General features: G+C 35.9%; 2 protein-coding genes across 10 annotated transcripts in view; one reads left to right on the top strand and one right to left on the bottom strand.

The window, feature by feature from the left end:
• ERCC4 (ERCC excision repair 4, endonuclease catalytic subunit) overlaps nt 1-12,052 on the top strand; it is a 31,928-nt gene extending 19,876 nt beyond the window's left edge. For all 7 annotated transcript variants that reach the window (XM_055806699.1, XM_055806700.1, XM_055806703.1 and 4 more), the window contains 8 exons: nt 748-955; nt 2,037-2,217; nt 2,548-2,676; nt 3,233-3,343; nt 4,524-5,115; nt 6,949-7,041; nt 7,751-7,863; nt 8,936-12,052. In XM_055806699.1, the coding sequence (XP_055662674.1) occupies nt 748-955; nt 2,037-2,217; nt 2,548-2,676; nt 3,233-3,343; nt 4,524-5,115; nt 6,949-7,041; nt 7,751-7,863; nt 8,936-9,669 (2,161 nt within the window). In that variant the 3' untranslated portion in view covers nt 9,670-12,052. The remainder of the gene's footprint in view (nt 1-747; nt 956-2,036; nt 2,218-2,547; nt 2,677-3,232; nt 3,344-4,523; nt 5,116-6,948; nt 7,042-7,750; nt 7,864-8,935) is intronic.
• LOC114014035 (uncharacterized) overlaps nt 1-16,563 on the bottom strand; it is a 43,273-nt gene that overhangs the window by 11,220 nt on the left and 15,490 nt on the right. For 2 of the 3 annotated variants that reach the window (XM_055806706.1, XM_055806705.1), the window contains one exon: nt 1,869-1,925. The exons of the other annotated variant lie outside the window; for it this stretch is intronic. The gene's annotated coding sequence lies outside the window, so the exon portion shown is untranslated. The remainder of the gene's footprint in view (nt 1-1,868; nt 1,926-16,563) is intronic. 3 annotated transcript variants of the gene reach the window in all.

A 16,563-nucleotide genomic window follows, 5' to 3' on the forward strand; every position in this document is an offset into this window, starting at 1 on the left:
CAAACAGAATTGGGCGCTTTAGCTGATCACCCATTCAATGCTCTTGCATTGGGCCAAGGAGGTCTGCTCATTTGTTACTCTAGTCCAGAATGTGTTTCGCTTTCTCTTAATGTACTGTTACTCTGCATTGTAAACTCTTTAACAGTCTTCCTTTCGGTATCACAAAGTAGAAATGGACTTAACTAGGATACAAGAGGTTGAGTAGCTCTCTTAAATTTTCTTCCTTGGCGTCTGAACCATGCAGAGACCTGGAGATGCAGCATGCAGTAAGGGAAACACCTGTTGAGTTTGGGGGTCAGCAGACACGGCATTTTCTGAGTCTGTTCAGTTAGTAAAAGTCAGGTAGCATCTATACCTGTACAGCTGGATTGGCTGTAAGGGCAGTGTGTTAACGAGGACTTGCTGCTTATGATCAGAAGCTAGGAACATCACAGAATCTGCTAGTGGAACCATGTGATTCCAAAGGATTTATGAATCCATTCCAGTTTCTCCCTGACTAGATTTTTTTTTTTTTTTTGGTTTTACTTTAATATTTGTTATGTGTAATAATGATGTAGGATGTAGTGCAGTAACTTTCTAGATGGTTTTCTGAGGCTGTTCCTAAGACTGCAGTCTTCACATCAGTAGAAACTGATTTTGCAATTAACTTCTTTATGTTTAAAGTAATTGTAGTTTATACGAACTTCTGAATAGTTGTAGGTCAAGCAGACAATACATGTAAATCTTAATAAGCTGTTTTCCTCTTAGATTTCATATAGCAGTGAACTCATTTTTAGAGAAGCATAAACCTGAAGTGGTGGAAATACATGTGTCAATGACGCCTGCTATGCTTGCTATTCAGACTTCAATCCTGGACATTTTGAATGCATGTCTGAGAGAACTGAAACGTTACAATCCAGCTCTTGAAGTAGAAGATCTATCTTTAGAAAATGCTATTGGTAAACCTTTTGACAAGGTAACCATTTAGATTGTTCTGCTGTATCTAACTAAAGGGATATAGATCTTCAAACTGTCTACTATGCAAACAAAAATACTATTTGTAAAATAAATAACCAGCAGCAATCGAGTATTATCCCATGACTTGTTTATTACTGGTACCAGGAGAGAAACTCTGTTAATCAGTGATGGTGATGATACGGTTGCCAGTAGGGGTTTTGGTGTATTGGTATTACTGTTCTTTCTTTGTTTCCAAAGTCCCTACAGTAAGAACATCCTGATTCACGGTTGGTGTATTATGATGATAAAGATGTGTGCAATTTTAGCTCAAAATACTTTAGAGATAAGTACGCAGTTATTCACACCTACCCCCTTTTTTTCCTCTTGAATTTCCTGCTTGTATTTTTTGTTGTCTCTATTGGGAGGAGCACTGTATATAATACATAATATACAACAGATGTATGCATGTGCATATTTTAATCACTGTATATCTCATTAATTGTGTGTTATTTTTGACAATTCTGCCATGTTTGGCATACATGCTCTCTGTAGAGTAAAATCCTAAACACTGTATTGAAATATTGTTGTTACCTGTGATTGGATCTTGATGTAGGGCCTTCTGTACTTTAAATATTTGGAGGGTTTTTTCCTTATGCTCTATAGGTTGCATATCTGTGTGGTACTCCTCTTATTTTGAGAATTAAATGACATCATAATGTTTTTTACTTTAAGTAAAGGATACTAGACTAAAGGCGCAGGCTAGTACCAGTAAAATAAGGGGGGGGTTACTTTACAAGTATTTTATAATTATATGGAAAGTATGAACAGAAGGCATTAAATTATATACATCTGCTAATTGCTGAAATATTTTACATAAAAGCATCTATATTATGTTAACTTTGCAAAAAATTATTAGTTATCAAAAGAAATACCTCACTATCGCATCCTTAATTGAGTGTTTAATCACTTTGGGAAACAAGTGACATCCCCTGTAAAGAAAAAAAAAAAGTCCATTCTTATCTCTTATCTCTGTGTTAGTATACAAATACATTGTATACTAAGAGTAATTTGTATTTGAACTCTCCAATTTATATTTCTAGATGATACGTCACTATCTAGATCCTCTGTGGCATCAACTTGGAGCTAAGACAAAATCTTTGGTCCAGGATTTGAAGATACTACGTACTTTGCTACTGTATCTAACTCAGTATGATTGTGTCACTTTCCTTCATCTTCTAGAGTCACTGAAAGCAAGTGAAAAAGCTTTTGGTGAGAATTCAGGTAAACACTGAATAACCATACAAGTTAATGCATGGAACACTGAAATGTTGATGTCTTTAATTAACATTCCCAAACATATGAAGGTATCTAATTAGGTTTTATATAACCAGCCATAAGGACGTAGGTTTTTATTGACAGATAATGCTTTCATCTTCCCACTTATCTGCTGTTACTTAACAGTGTGAGATTTGCATCACATTTCTGTCTTCTATTAAGCATAGCAAGCAGGTAGCACAGGTATTCCAGATAGATTTGGTTTTTTTACCGCAACGGGTTGAAACACATACACTTCACAAATGTCAAACTATACTGCTTTCTTTTCCCCTTTAGGTTGGCTGTTTCTTGACTCCAGTACTTCCATGTTTGTAAATGCTCGAGCTAGAGTTTATCGCATTGCAGATGAGAAACTGAATCAGAAAGGCAAAGCCTCTGAAAAAAGTGATGGAAAGAAGGAAAATGGTACTGATCATTCCTAATTTTAAGTTGGAGAGTGTCACACGATTTCAAACGCTCTACATATTATTACTTGTACTGTGGCTCCCTACATGATCTTACACAGCTCAAGATCTTAATCTGTTAGCTGGGTTGAGACATAATCTTAATTCAGAAAGCTTATCATAACGTAAAACAGTCATGAAGAAGTAAGGGGTTCTTCTAAGTTTGCTCAGCTGGTCATTGGAAGAGCTTTTATGGAGTTGTTGAATTACATTAGTATTTAGCGTGAAGTTTTTTACATGAACAGGTAGGAGGCTGCCATTGCTTTCATTAAAAAAATATATTCAGGACTTCCAGAATTAAAGAATGAGTGAATATTTTAACTTTTTGCTTTATTAAAGCACTTAACCCCATTTTAAAATATGAGTGATCTCCAACCCATTAGCATAACAAGTTGCATATGTAGGATGTTGAATATTGTATTTGCCAACAACCATCACACAACTGACATCTAACCATTAAAGTTCTGAAGGATATTTTGGCTTTAAGAGCTGCTATGTTCAATCTTACTTTGTTTCAGAGCTGAAGAGGGAATTGGTCCTAGAAAGTAATCCCAAATGGGAAGCTTTGAGAGAAGTCCTAAAAGAGATTGAAAATGAGAATAAGAACAGTGAAGACCTTGGTGGTCCAGGTGAGAGAATACTAAATAATGTAAGTTTTCACAGTACAGCTATTTTTTACCTCTACTTGACTTTTGAGAGAAGGAGCCTAACTGTTTACTGTAGTTTTATTAAAGAGCTAGTTTTAAAGTTCATGATTTCTGGACTTAAGACAAGGAGGTTTTGTACATATGTACATAAACTCTGTAAAACCATTCAGTTTTACTTAAAATCCTGTTTAGTTTTTGCTCTAAAAGAGAAATGCCATTGGTTACTAAGCAATACTGTTTAGGAAAAAAACTGTATAATTAAGAAAAAATATTTTAACTTATATTTCAATATTGTAATGATACCTTGGTTTCAAAACCATTGAAACTAATAATGTGGAAATTTATAATAATAAAGGTATAATGTTCGGGTTTAAAGAAAAATGAAAAATAGGACTTTCTGTCTTATGCCCTTTCCATCTTACACATTCTTGTCATACACCTCAAAATTCGCTTCTCCAGCAGATGCACTTAAATGGGGTAGAGACTAGAAGGCAAGTGTGTCTCTAACTGCTCTGCTGCCTTTCCTATTTTGGGGCTTTCACCCCCTTAAATTTCACCAAGTTTTATTTTAGGAAACATTAAGGGTAAAAAAGTGCTCTTTTCTCCCACCCACAGTGTTCTGACTCTGGATAAGAACTGGCTCTCGCGCCTGGTGTTGTAGGAGTTTATCTGAGTCAGCTCGGGGAGAATTGTTATTCAGGGCCCACAAATGTCAATAATACTGTGTGAAACATGTATTTTTTTTTTTTTTTTTAGAACCTTCCACCCAACTGACAAAGTCTGAAAATTAGAATGGTTTTAATTAAGTTCACTCTTATTCCGGGTTTAAAAAAAAAAAAAATAGTTGTCCAAGTATGTTTCAATACATGCTATGTCTGCCTTGTCTCAGGTGGTCAGAATGAAAACCTTACTACTTCAGATGGTGTAAGAATAAAGAATGCTGAACCTATCCACTAACCTTCTCTATTCTCGTTTGGTACAAAATGGCATGCAATTTACTCCCTGAAAGTCCAAAAAGGAACTGTGACAACCAAATGTAAAGGCATTTGGTGCAGGCATGCTTCTAGGACCATTAAAAACAATTTGCTCAAGAGAAATCTTGTAGCTGGGTAAGAAATACAGCACAACAGATGATAAACGTGATACTGTTTCTTGACTGCAGGGCAAGTGCTTATTTGTGCCAGTGATGACCGAGCTTGTGCACAGCTCAGGGAGTATATTATTGCTGGAGCAGAAGCTTTTTTAACAAGACTGTATAACAAAACCTTTGGAAAGGATGAGAAAGCTGGAGAAGTGTGTATTAAGGACAGAAAAGCTCTCAAGTCCAAAGGAAATGCCAGACCAGACACGGGACCTCAAGCCAAAAAAGTCAAACTCACGGCTTCTTCAAAACAAAATAAACTCAAGAAACAGCAAGACCGGACTATAATCCAAATGATAGGGAAGACTGAGGAGGAAAAGACAGAAGACTTAGGGGTGGAAGATAACAAAGAATTAAGCAGTAGCCAAGAAAGCAGTGTTGAAGAGACCATTCCTGAAGATTTCCATGTGAACTTAACCTCAGACTGTTACTACGGTGTTTTCAAGAACCCACTCACAATTATTCATCCATTGCAGGGTTGTAGTGATCCCCATGCACTCACTCGAGTACTGCATGAAGTGGAACCCAGATATGTTGTGTTGTATGATGCAGAACTAACCTTTGTTCGGCAGCTGGAAATCTACAAGGCAAGCAGGCCTGGGAAGCCTTTGAGGCAAGTTGACTTGGTCAGAGTAATTTTAGTCTTGAAGGAAGAAAGTGCACTTTCAGCGGGTGAGGCAGAACATGCATCTACTCATTTTCTCCATTACCTTTTAATTCCTGTTTAGCCCTCTTCTTAGTTTTAAACAAAAGCATAACCAAAAGATAATTTTTGCTTCTCAGCAAAGGTATTTAGTCCCTTAACAGCAGAAACATATCTGTAAAATAAAATTAAAAAAAAAACCACCAAACTACTTCATTCCATCTTCTACAAGACCTCTGCTTAAATGATCTTGGTGGCAATGGATCCATTTTGAGGTGTTGTAGTTTCACTTTAAACCATCTCTATAGGTTTGATTTTTACACAATAAGCTGCATTGAATTTAACTAATTTTCACGTTTCCTGATGTCTGGTCATGCTGAAGACCAGTAATTCAGAAGCTGTAGCAGAAAAATAAGTAAAGGAAAATGCGATAAAGAAATTGAGAAGTATTTGCAGTTTTACTTGGTTCTGGTGTTAGCTGACAGAAAGATTTCCACTTTGTGTATATATATATTTGATACACCTGTAAACTGCAAAACTCACGTTTAGGAATAAATTTTACAGACTAATTAATATAGAAAACTTAGAATTTAATATATTATGGGGTTTTTGCATTATCTTTCTTGTATGGCTGCCTGATATAGCACTTACTGAATACAGTGAACTAGTTATAGCTCTACCTCTCTGAAAATAGCTTACAGCATCTTAAGTCTTAGAATAAACACACTTGGCTTGAAACACAACTTATTGGCATATGAAACTACTCTCTTTTGAATTATAATACTTTATATTTTAATCACCTAATGAAAATTATTTGCACAAATTAAACAGAGCAGATGTAATTTTCCAGTCAACTCTTTGTATTTATGCAGTGTAACTGCAAATGGAAATCAGTTTGGCAGCATTTAGTGGGTCTGTACCCGGTATCCAGGGAAGGACTCTCTAGTGCAGGTATAAATGCCAGAACTCATAAAGTATATTGCGTGAGGATTGTTAATGGGTTGTCCAATTTATTTTTAATTGCCTAATCAGCATGTGTTGTATCTAACTCCAGCATCCTGTTCCTATACTTCATAGCAGAAATATCAGATGCAGTCATGGAAGTAGGAGTTAGGAGATGCATCACATGAAAAAAGTAATAGGAATAATCCCATCAATCTCTCAATGTACCTCAATTAAAAGATATTGGGGGAGAGGGGGGGGAGAAAAAAATTGTGCTAAATAGCTACAGGCAATTAACCCCTTAAGGTAATTATTAATTCTTATATGTTCCATATAAATCCCTATTTGCAGAATAAAATTTAATCTGTGTGTTTATCTCTGTGAGATAAATGACAGCTTGTTCTTTGTAGAACCTACAATTTCCTTGTACAAATATGTAATTTTTAATTCTTAGATGGTGTTGCAGATTTTTTGGTTTGTTATATATATTATACTGGGAAGACTTTAAAAACAGTAAGAAAGTCAACTTCTCTATTATACTTGCTTTGTGTCTTTACTGAACGGCTGACTGCACTCTGAGTCCACTCTGGTCAAATCCTCAAATTCCAGTAAGTGTTCTCTGCCCCAAGAAAAGAGGGAATGCTGGATATAAGAATTATTGTTGCTGATTTTGGAGTATCTTTACAAATTTGGAGTATCTTTACAGAAAAAATAGGGTTCTTTCACGTGCCTTTTCTTAAGGCAAATACTACCTTGTCAGGCACTTAGTGCTACTAATCTTAAATGTCACTTGTGGGTGTGTTTAACTTTTAATATTATGTGTGATGTCTTTGTAACCTCTGCCCTCCCCCCAACCTACAGAGTATATTTCCTCATATATGGGGGCTCAACAGAAGAACAGCGCTATCTCACAGCTCTGAGGAAAGAAAAGGAGGCCTTCGAAAAACTTATCCGGTAACAAAATTAGTTCACTACCTTTATTATCGTTTAATGTAATTCGTTTATATGCTTACATTTTAAATAGAGTGAATATCTTACCTGTGTGAAGGCTTTAAATAAACATTTAATTCAGTTGCTTTTCAGATGTTAAGAAAACTTTTCCATTAAGAATCAGCGAAAAGTCAAAACCTTCCTTTTCAAAGCACCTAATATTTTATTTATTAGTTTTAGGATTTTTAAAAGTAATAGATTTCAAACCCTAAACAGCACCACTTCTATTTTTCCCTAACTATTTATGAAATCCATTTTGTAAATGTGTTATCTGCAGGTGACATTTCCTGTAAGATGTTTCTAAGGCTTTTATGACTTAAGTTGTTTTGGGGAACAAAACAATTGGTTTTTTATACTGTGTAAGACAGTGTGTTTACTGGCAATGTCTTTTCACCAGGTTATACTGCTGTTACTGGTCTTTAGTTCCTTTGTTTCATGTGCCCTGAAAAGTTCTAAAGATAAATCAGATGCTAAAAAGTGCTAACAATTGAAAATAAAAACAAGCATCTAGCCCAACGATCTGGAGAACCTAGTAAATTGCATTTCTGATCAGGTTTGCAATTAGTATTAAACAATATATAATTTTACATCTGGATGAAGGGTTTTAAAGTATTTTGGTCTATTTTTCTTTTATAATTGCAGTTTTAGTGTGTGTTTCTTTGTGATTCCTTAGAGAGAAGGCCAGCATGGTTATTCCTGAAGAAAGAGAAGGAAGAGATGAAACGAACTTAGACCTAGTAAGAGATGCTAAATCTGCCTCTGTTTCAACTGACACACGCAAAGCAGGTGAGCAGTTCCTGAGGTTAGGCTTGCAGCTCTAAGCTTTGAAAAAAACCATATAACTATTACATTTAAATCCCGTTCAAAGCCTGTGTGTCACAGATGTATTGCACATTGACTGACAGTACAGAAACATCTCCTTTACTCCATCTACCTCTCACTGTGCAGTGACAATGAATTGTTTTCTTTGAAAATACAGATTAAGTATTTTACCATTAAGACAGATACCATTTGGATTGTTTCTAGGCAGCTTCTTGGTAATATGAGACAGTCTAGTATTGTTTGTAAGGAGGCAGAGAGAAATTAAAACATTAAAACTGAAGTCTGCAAATAGTCAAAGGCAGTGTTGTCCTCGAGCTAGTAAATGTTGGGGACTTCTTTTGATCTTGGCAAAACCGATTGCCTGGGCAAACAACTGCACATTCTGGACTTCTTGTCTACTTTCCAATAAAGCATCTTTTTTCTTTTAATGCAGTTCTAACCTTCTGATTTTTGTTCATTTCTTCTGACACATACGCTTTGTCTTCATCTTTACAGCTCTGCCCCTGTTTTTCTTTGCTGTCATTTTTGCAATCCAGTTCTCTTTTACCGTATGTTCTCTAATCTTTGCTATTACATCTTTTGTGGCCTTGATGCTGCAGTCGCTTCATGTGTCCTTCTACAGATCTATAGAGGCTAAAGTGTAACTCCTACAATAAAATGCTGTATTTCTGTGGGGAACAGCTGGAAATAAAAAGGATCAGCTTCGTTATCTGGTTTTGCAGGCAACTTCTTAAAAGATTTTCCTGATGCGTTCAAGTAATTTTCATCTACACAAAGCTTATAGCAGGTAGCCTGGTAGTTCTATTAAACTACAGACCATACTCCATGAACTACAGTATATAATTTGGCAACTGATTTTTCTTTGTAACAGTGAAAAATTAAATAAAGTCTGGATTTATTATACTGCTGAATTTGAGGTATAATTTGAGATGTGAAGCCCATCCATTACAGAAGCATTGGCAGCACACAGGAAAACTATGCAACCAGAGTCAGAGGTCATAAGTATTAGGTTAACTGTTTTTATTTTGCTCTTTAGGTGGACAGGAACAGAGGAGTGTTCAGCAAACTGTAATAGTGGATATGCGAGAATTTCGTAGCGAGCTTCCGTCACTGATTCATCGTCGTGGTATTGACATTGAACCTGTTACTTTGGAAGTTGGAGATTATATTTTAACTCCTGATACCTGTGTAGAGCGGAAAAGTATCAGTGATCTGATTGGTTCCTTAAATAATGGAAGGCTGTACGCACAATGCGTTTCTATGTCCCGTTGCTATAAGCGACCAATTCTCCTGATTGAATTTGATCCGAACAAACCTTTCTCCTTGATTCCACGAGGCTCTCTACATCAGGAAATTTCCAGTAATGATATTACTTCTAAACTAACCCTTCTTACGCTCCATTTTCCAAAGTTACGTATCCTGTGGTGTCCCTCTCCCCATGCTACGGCTGAGCTGTTTGAAGAGTTAAAACAAAACCATCCCCAACCAGATGCAGAAACGGCAATGGCTGTCACGGCAGATTCTGAAACTCTTCCCGAGTCAGACAAATATAACCCCGGTCCTCAGGACTTTCTATTAAAAATGCCAGGTATTAATGCAAAAAACTGCCGTGCTTTAATGAACCATGTTAAAAGCATCGCAGAGCTAGTGACACTGTCAAAGGATGAACTCTCCAGAATTTTGGGTAATGTGGCCAATGCCACACAACTCTTTGACTTTATCCACCTGACCTACAGAGAGGCAGTATCTAAAGGAAAAAGCAAAAGATGATTAATGAGATTTTGACATAGGGCATAGAGAAGCTTTTCTTGCACAGTACTTTGGCGAAGTACATGAAATATTTTTAATAAATGCCCACTAAGATAACCAGCTGGTTTTTTCCTAATCCTGTTCCATCAGTTTTAACATTTGAATTAATTATTACTGAAGGCAAGTTTCATGAGGAATCAAAAATGTTTTTAATGGAGAAATGCAAATTATTTTTATTCTTTACTGAATCAAGTTCATAAGAATTAAGTGCTAAGACTAACTGGTAAAGGTGTTTTCTTTTGGAAATTATGATGTCTTGTTAAAAAGCTAGAAATGTACTGTGTGTCACCTGCTTCATGATGTATATAACTTTGCTGTTTTTAAACGTCTTGCTCTCTAGACACTGCCAATTTTCAATTGACAGTGATGGAGCTATCTGAATCGCGTTGCGGTCTTTTGTCAGAAGTTTGTTTAGGAGACTTGGACTCAGTCATGAATTTAGATCATCACCATAAGCCTTGACACAGTAAACTACAATTGTATGGTATGGTCTACATGATATTTGCTTACTTTAAGTTATACTTTGTTTTTTGACATTCCGGTATCAGTACAGCTCTGTCTTGCTAGATTTTGCAAAGTGCATTCCTCTGATCTAGACCAGATAGAGATTCTGTGGTGGCACAATACAACATAAATCTCAGTGTGCCTTACTTGTACTTTTAAGAGGCTTTTATTTTTCTAATCAGTTTTGATAGCTCTTTCCCCTCACACACTTCAAAGTAGAAAATCTAGCTATATACCAGAGCATATTCCCTCTCATACAGTGCAACAGTTTTCAAAGCAAGGTTTTCCAAAAGCGTTGACAGTGTTTCCGATACAGTCTTCTGTGTCCTATTGCACTTGCATTTTAATGTCTTAAATAGCGCATCTGTCAGTAAATTCAGTAAAGCTATTGTCACCTGGGAGATAAAATTATTAGCATTCTGTGAGCATAAAACAGGGAAAAGTCATTCTTCTTTTGATTGTTTGTGTATGTGTATATTGTTAAAAATGTGTATTCTGCACTGAACTTTGATGTGACAACTATGTAACAAAAGTGCCATTGCCAAAAGGGATGGTCCTGTGTCATTACGTACTGATATGTTTACATTAGCTATTTAAAAAGTCTTTTATCTGTAATGACTTGCACATATGTATTGATACAGTTCTAGTGCTAACAACAGATCAATATAATCTCCATTGTTAAAGGAGAAAATGCGGATTTTTCTGTATTCAGGTTCAGTAAAAACCGTACTGTGCACTTTCAGATTTAATATTTACTGTGTGTTTTAAGTGTGAATTATGAATTTGTTAACTTATAGTCTGCAACTGAGCTGTGACAGATTTCCAAAGTGGACATTTTTCTGCAGATGCAAATTTCAGTATTAAATACATCCATAATTTGTTAATTGTATTTTTTCTCATTTGGCTGTATTGGTATCAGAACATTTTTATTTTTAGTGTGTGGTTTATAATCCAGATCTTAGGGTTCCTGTTGCCCTATATTCTAATTTATTTCATTTAATATAAAAAGTCTTTCTATGAGATTTTTGCTTATTCAAAGCAGTAAGGTCAGAAATGGTCAGGGTTGAGAATGCCTATGAAGTGGTGGTAAGAGAACAGAAAATCAGAGTAAGAACATAACTGTCCTGAATGCATGGCCTGTAGAGCCTGATTCAAAAAATTGCTGAACAACTTTTGAAGACTTACTGTTTGCGCATTTGCATCATTAAGATGTTACATGAACTCTGGATTTGGGTTTTTTTTCAGATATACTGCATCTCAGCTTTGTCAGTGGTATTTGGGGGTTTTTTTTGCTTAATTTGTATAAGGTGAAAATGAAGGGTATATTATGAGGTTATTAAGTTGTAGCTTTGTGTTGTGTGCTAGATCAAGGTCACAGAAAGCAATTAAATTAAATCTGCTAACTATTTAGATTGTCTTTTGTTTATATGTGTGGAATTTCTGCAAGACACTTCTTTTTGCTTCAGGTTTTTTGCAGTGCAAGGTTTGGCTTTTTCTTTGAAACAACCACAAGTAATATTGTTGTACCTTATTATTGCTTATTTGTGATCTGGCATTTTACTGTTACAAGTTAGTGGTGTGTCTTTCCGAGACAGTAGGTACAAATTGTGAACAAAAGTGGGAGAGGTCTTGTTTCCTGAAACCACTTAACTGTGAAATAACCAAGCTAAAGAGTTACGTGGATGCTACAAAATGTTTGGGTGAATGATGAAAATCGTTACTATGCATTCCCTGGCCTTGTGGTATTCATCAACAGTACTGAAATTCTGTGTATCTTGTTATTGCTTGATATTTTAAGTTTGTGCTTTATTACAAACGAAAAAACAAGATCATGCCTGCAGAGTGTCTCAGATTCTTTCAAACATGCAAACCAAGGCTACATGTTTCAAGGTCACTGAATGTGTGAAACCAGTGGGGTTTTATATGCTATTGGGAAGTCAGTGAGTTGTTTCTGCAGTTTCTCCTAGGCTTTTATTGCATAAAGTTTCTTCTAGAATAACAATAAAACCAAAATCTCTTAGGAGCAAATACAGCTTATGTTATCAAATAAATTTTGCACAGGATAGATTGTTGTAGTTATCTGGATACTATTACTGCTAGCAGTGATGTCTAGCTGCAGTTGCAAAGGAGTCATTTTGCTTGCCGTGTTGTCTATGTGCAGTCCCTAACCAAAACAAGCTTTACCTTCAAAATTACTTTTTCTGCACGAACACACAAAACGGGGCTTTTCTAGTGCCAGCTATATAGATCATTTCCAGATTTGTGCTTGCAAAATTTAGATGTAAACCAGTTGACCAGAAATCCACGCTGCTTATAAAATATGCTGCTATACTGTTAAAAAAAAAAAAAAAAAAAGGCTCTTAAAAAGTACAAGTTTACATGTGAAGGTTGTTGTATTGTGAGGCCTTCTCATTTGCAGAGTGACAGTATAACCACAAATAACTTCATTTTTAAAAATAAAAAACATTTGTGTCTAAAGCTTTCTTTAGTCATCCAGAATTCCAATTATGTGACTGTATAGCAAACATTTGCCAAAACCTAGTTATTAAATAAATACATTATTTATGGTGCCAAACAGCATAAAGAAATGTAACTGAGGGTTGTTAAAGAAACTTGTCATGTGTGGGCTTACAAATTGACAATTTTTATTCCAGGCTTCGTAAGCTGGGTGCTAGCAAGGTTTAGAGTCCTTTTATAAGGACTATTTTGGGATAAAGTTCTCCTTAGCTCTTAGTCAAAGATAGCCTAAATTAGATTAATATTCAGTTGATCCGTTTTCCACAAAATGCGGTTTTAAGAAATGCAAGTAGGGTCATAAACCAAACAGTTCAGAAACTATTGCTCCAGAATTTGTAACTTCTTTCATGTGTTCACTCTTTCTTGACATAATAGCAAGAATTTTAGATATGTGAAGAATCAACTCCATCTAAGCATTAAACACTTTTATGTTTTTCATAGGAAGGCCTTAATACCTACTTAATGTGAGCTATCTTCTTGCATTGAAAATACACTCTGGCAATAGATGTGCTAATATTTCTTAATTGGCAGTAGCATACACTTTTTTTTCCCCGAAGTTTTCAGGTTTTTTTTAATAGTCATCCTTTCCAAAACTTCCTCTCAAATAATATTCCTAATATCCTGTTCCACCTGGCAACCTAGTAAAAAAATAAGACATAACTAATACATGTATTTGACAGTAGTATTTTTTGCTTGTATTCTTTTTTTTTTAATTTCCAGTTGATTCTAAATTCAGCTTTAAACCATGAGAAGTAACATCCCTTGTCTATAAGATGAGGGGGAAGAGTTAAAACCAAGACTCTTTCTTATGTTTATCACTTTAAAATTACTTCACTGTGATAACAGCAAGTTTGGTGAGGCCAGCATTGTGTAATTGTTGGGTACCTCTCTTGTAAGCTGGCGTTGCTTTTGACTGTCTATTTCTAAATCAATATTCAAGTTCTAACGTGTATGAATTTGAAGGGCTGCATGATTCATGTGCTGAAGAATAATAGCAAAGACTCGTAAGTATTTGATAATAGAAAGAGTGCCTTTTAACCTTCTTGCCCCCCCGCTAGCCACTAAAGATCGGGTCAGACAGTCACTCTGAAATCTGACCCAGAATGCAGTTGAGAGGTAATTCAGAGCTACTGTCCTCTCTTTGGCTTCAATTGATGAAACACTAATGTTTGAAATTGTTCATTTCTTAGCTGTAGCTTCTCTTAACGCTGTTTAAGGGAACCAGTGTCATAATGACTGAACAAAAACACTTAGCTGCATCAAGTTATGTGGAAAGAAGCTAACATTTTTATATATATATATATTTAAAGGCTCAGAAAACCTGGTATTTTAAATAAGAGGGAACTACGAGGATCCTGTAGGAAACAAACACTTTAGCAGTGTTATCTTCCCTTGTATTTTATTCTTGGAATCATCTAGTAGGTTTGGGGGTGGGCAGAATTACTCCATTGTAAAAGGCCATAGACAGAGAGAATGTACATGACTGACTACATGTTTGGATAAGGTTGTACAAGGAAATATTTACATGTTTTAAAGCTTCAATGCCATTTTTTTGTTTTGAGTACAAAATGTTAAGGGTCCATCTCCCAGACTTTTGAATCCAAATAGGCTGGCCATTTTTATACTTGAGGTTTTTTTCTGTATTTTACAGGCTTCCCCGCAATAAATTAAAAGGATGCAATATTCTCAGCCATGCAGTCTTGAAAACAGGGAAGAAATAAATGTTCAGTAGCTTGGCTAGCCAATACTTAGCTAAGCAATGAATTCTTTAGTCTTACTGAACTTAGTAAGGGTAACCAGGGCTACTACACCGCTCCGGTGATTTGTTGTGTGAACAGAAGATGTTGCTATAATAATGGGCCTGCTTATGTACTAATTTTAGTGTGATTTTTTTTTTTTTTAGAGCATAGCAAAATTATCCTTATCCACAACTGCTATAAAGTGGTCCTCCTAGGAATATTAAATTGCAGTTTAATGGGTACCATTTTCTTATCTTGCATTTTACCATAGTTCTATTGGCAAGAGCTTCCAGAGGTCTTACAAAACATTTCGTTTGTAGGGTCCTCTGTCACTCAGCGTTACTCCTTTTTTCATTCAACTTTTAACACCTGCTGTCAAAGAGCAATAGACGGTAGTTACTAAACAACTGACATTGTTTCCAAACTGGAATTGTTATTCATCAATGCAATCTTGTTCTTGACTTCCTCAGCTCTCAGAATGGCACTTAGACCACTCTCATTCTCAGACCTTTTGTTTATGAAAAGACAGTGGTCAGATGGCCAATAAAAATTTTGTAACTTTTTTTAGTGGCTACTTCGCTCACATAAGTTTGTTCAGCTGTACACAAGAAATAGTCTTTTTATGGAGACTCAAAGCAAAACCACACGTAAGGTCTAAAGATGACTAAACCCAGTTTCAGAAACTACTAAGCTAGCAAACACAGCTGGGTTTAAAGGATTTTATGCAAGGACCTTACAGGAGCATTTTCAAGAATGCCAGGGAGTAAATTTATAATTTTTGAGCGTAGAATTTTCAAAATCACTACTAAATCTATCCCATATGTATTATATATTTATAAAAGTTTTATTTTTAAGTCACCATTCCCTACTGCTCCAGCTTCTTTTCAATAACTATTGTTCAAATTAATTCAAATTCCATCAGCCTTAACTCTGAAAGCTTGCAAGTATATAGTGTAATATTTCATAATAGGATTAGCAAGAAGAGAAACAAATTGCCATCTGTAGATTCAGTGAAATATCTCTGGTTTACCTTTCTTTGGTGACTGTTGCCTGTTGTCCACAGAAACACACTAACATTCAAAACTATGTCCCGGGTGACTCAAAGCCCAAGAGATGGCCCAGTGACATTGACACATAATGCCTAAACTTGATATGGCTGCATTTCAGCCCCCCCTTAAAAATAGGCGGCATAGTTCTGAGTTATTTGCACAGAGCTACTCAGTCCCCATTAGCGTATGCAGTGGGACACACACATTGTCATCTGTCTTCTGAACACACTCTTGAGTGAACGGAATGTCACAGAGCCCAGGGGCACCAGGACTGTGCAGCTGCACCGGAGGTCTGTGTGTCCTGTACCCACAGAAGCATTTAAGACTGGCTTAATCCTACAGTTTGTAACTTCTCTCTCATGATGCTGGTTGATTATTCTCAGATTCTCCATTCAACTTTTACCTTTCTTCTATTTTTCCTCTGGAATTTTCTAATTTCTTATGCTATCTTTTTTGCTTCTCTTATCCTAAGGATGTCTGTCTGTATTCTTGTCCATTTATTTGCCTTCAAGAATGCTGCTTAAGTGTTGCTACAATTTGCGATGTCTGTTGAGCACAACAGAGTTCTTTGCAAGATGGGCTGCACTGGAGCCTTCTCCAGTACTTAATATCCAGGGGCTTATGTGAAAAAATGTATTGAACCTCATTTTCATCTTGGTCTCAGACTTGAGGCACAATCACACTTGGAAAACTGACATGTAGATAAAACAGAAAGCACCAGGTTGGCAGTTCTTGCAACATGTAATTCTTGGTTTTGTCTTGGATATTTTTCTTTTAAACAGATTAGAACGAGGCCAAATATAGATACAATAACATTATAATCAGTTGATTTTATAAATTATTCTCAGTCCTGGAAAACTATCAAAGCATTTTTTATGTGTAACAATTCTTGGAATCTTATGCATAGAGAGCAGAAGTTGCAAACTGTCTTGTGGCCTTTGTAATTCATGGCCCTTGTAACACGCTGCAGAAATATAAATGACAAGTTTTCAGAGCCTGCAAAAACTCGTATCTGTGCATAATCATTTATATTAGGACTTGAGAGA

The sequence above is a fragment of the Falco peregrinus genome, chromosome 5 (assembly GCF_023634155.1).
Source record: "Falco peregrinus isolate bFalPer1 chromosome 5, bFalPer1.pri, whole genome shotgun sequence".
NCBI lineage: Eukaryota > Metazoa > Chordata > Aves > Falconiformes > Falconidae > Falco > Falco peregrinus.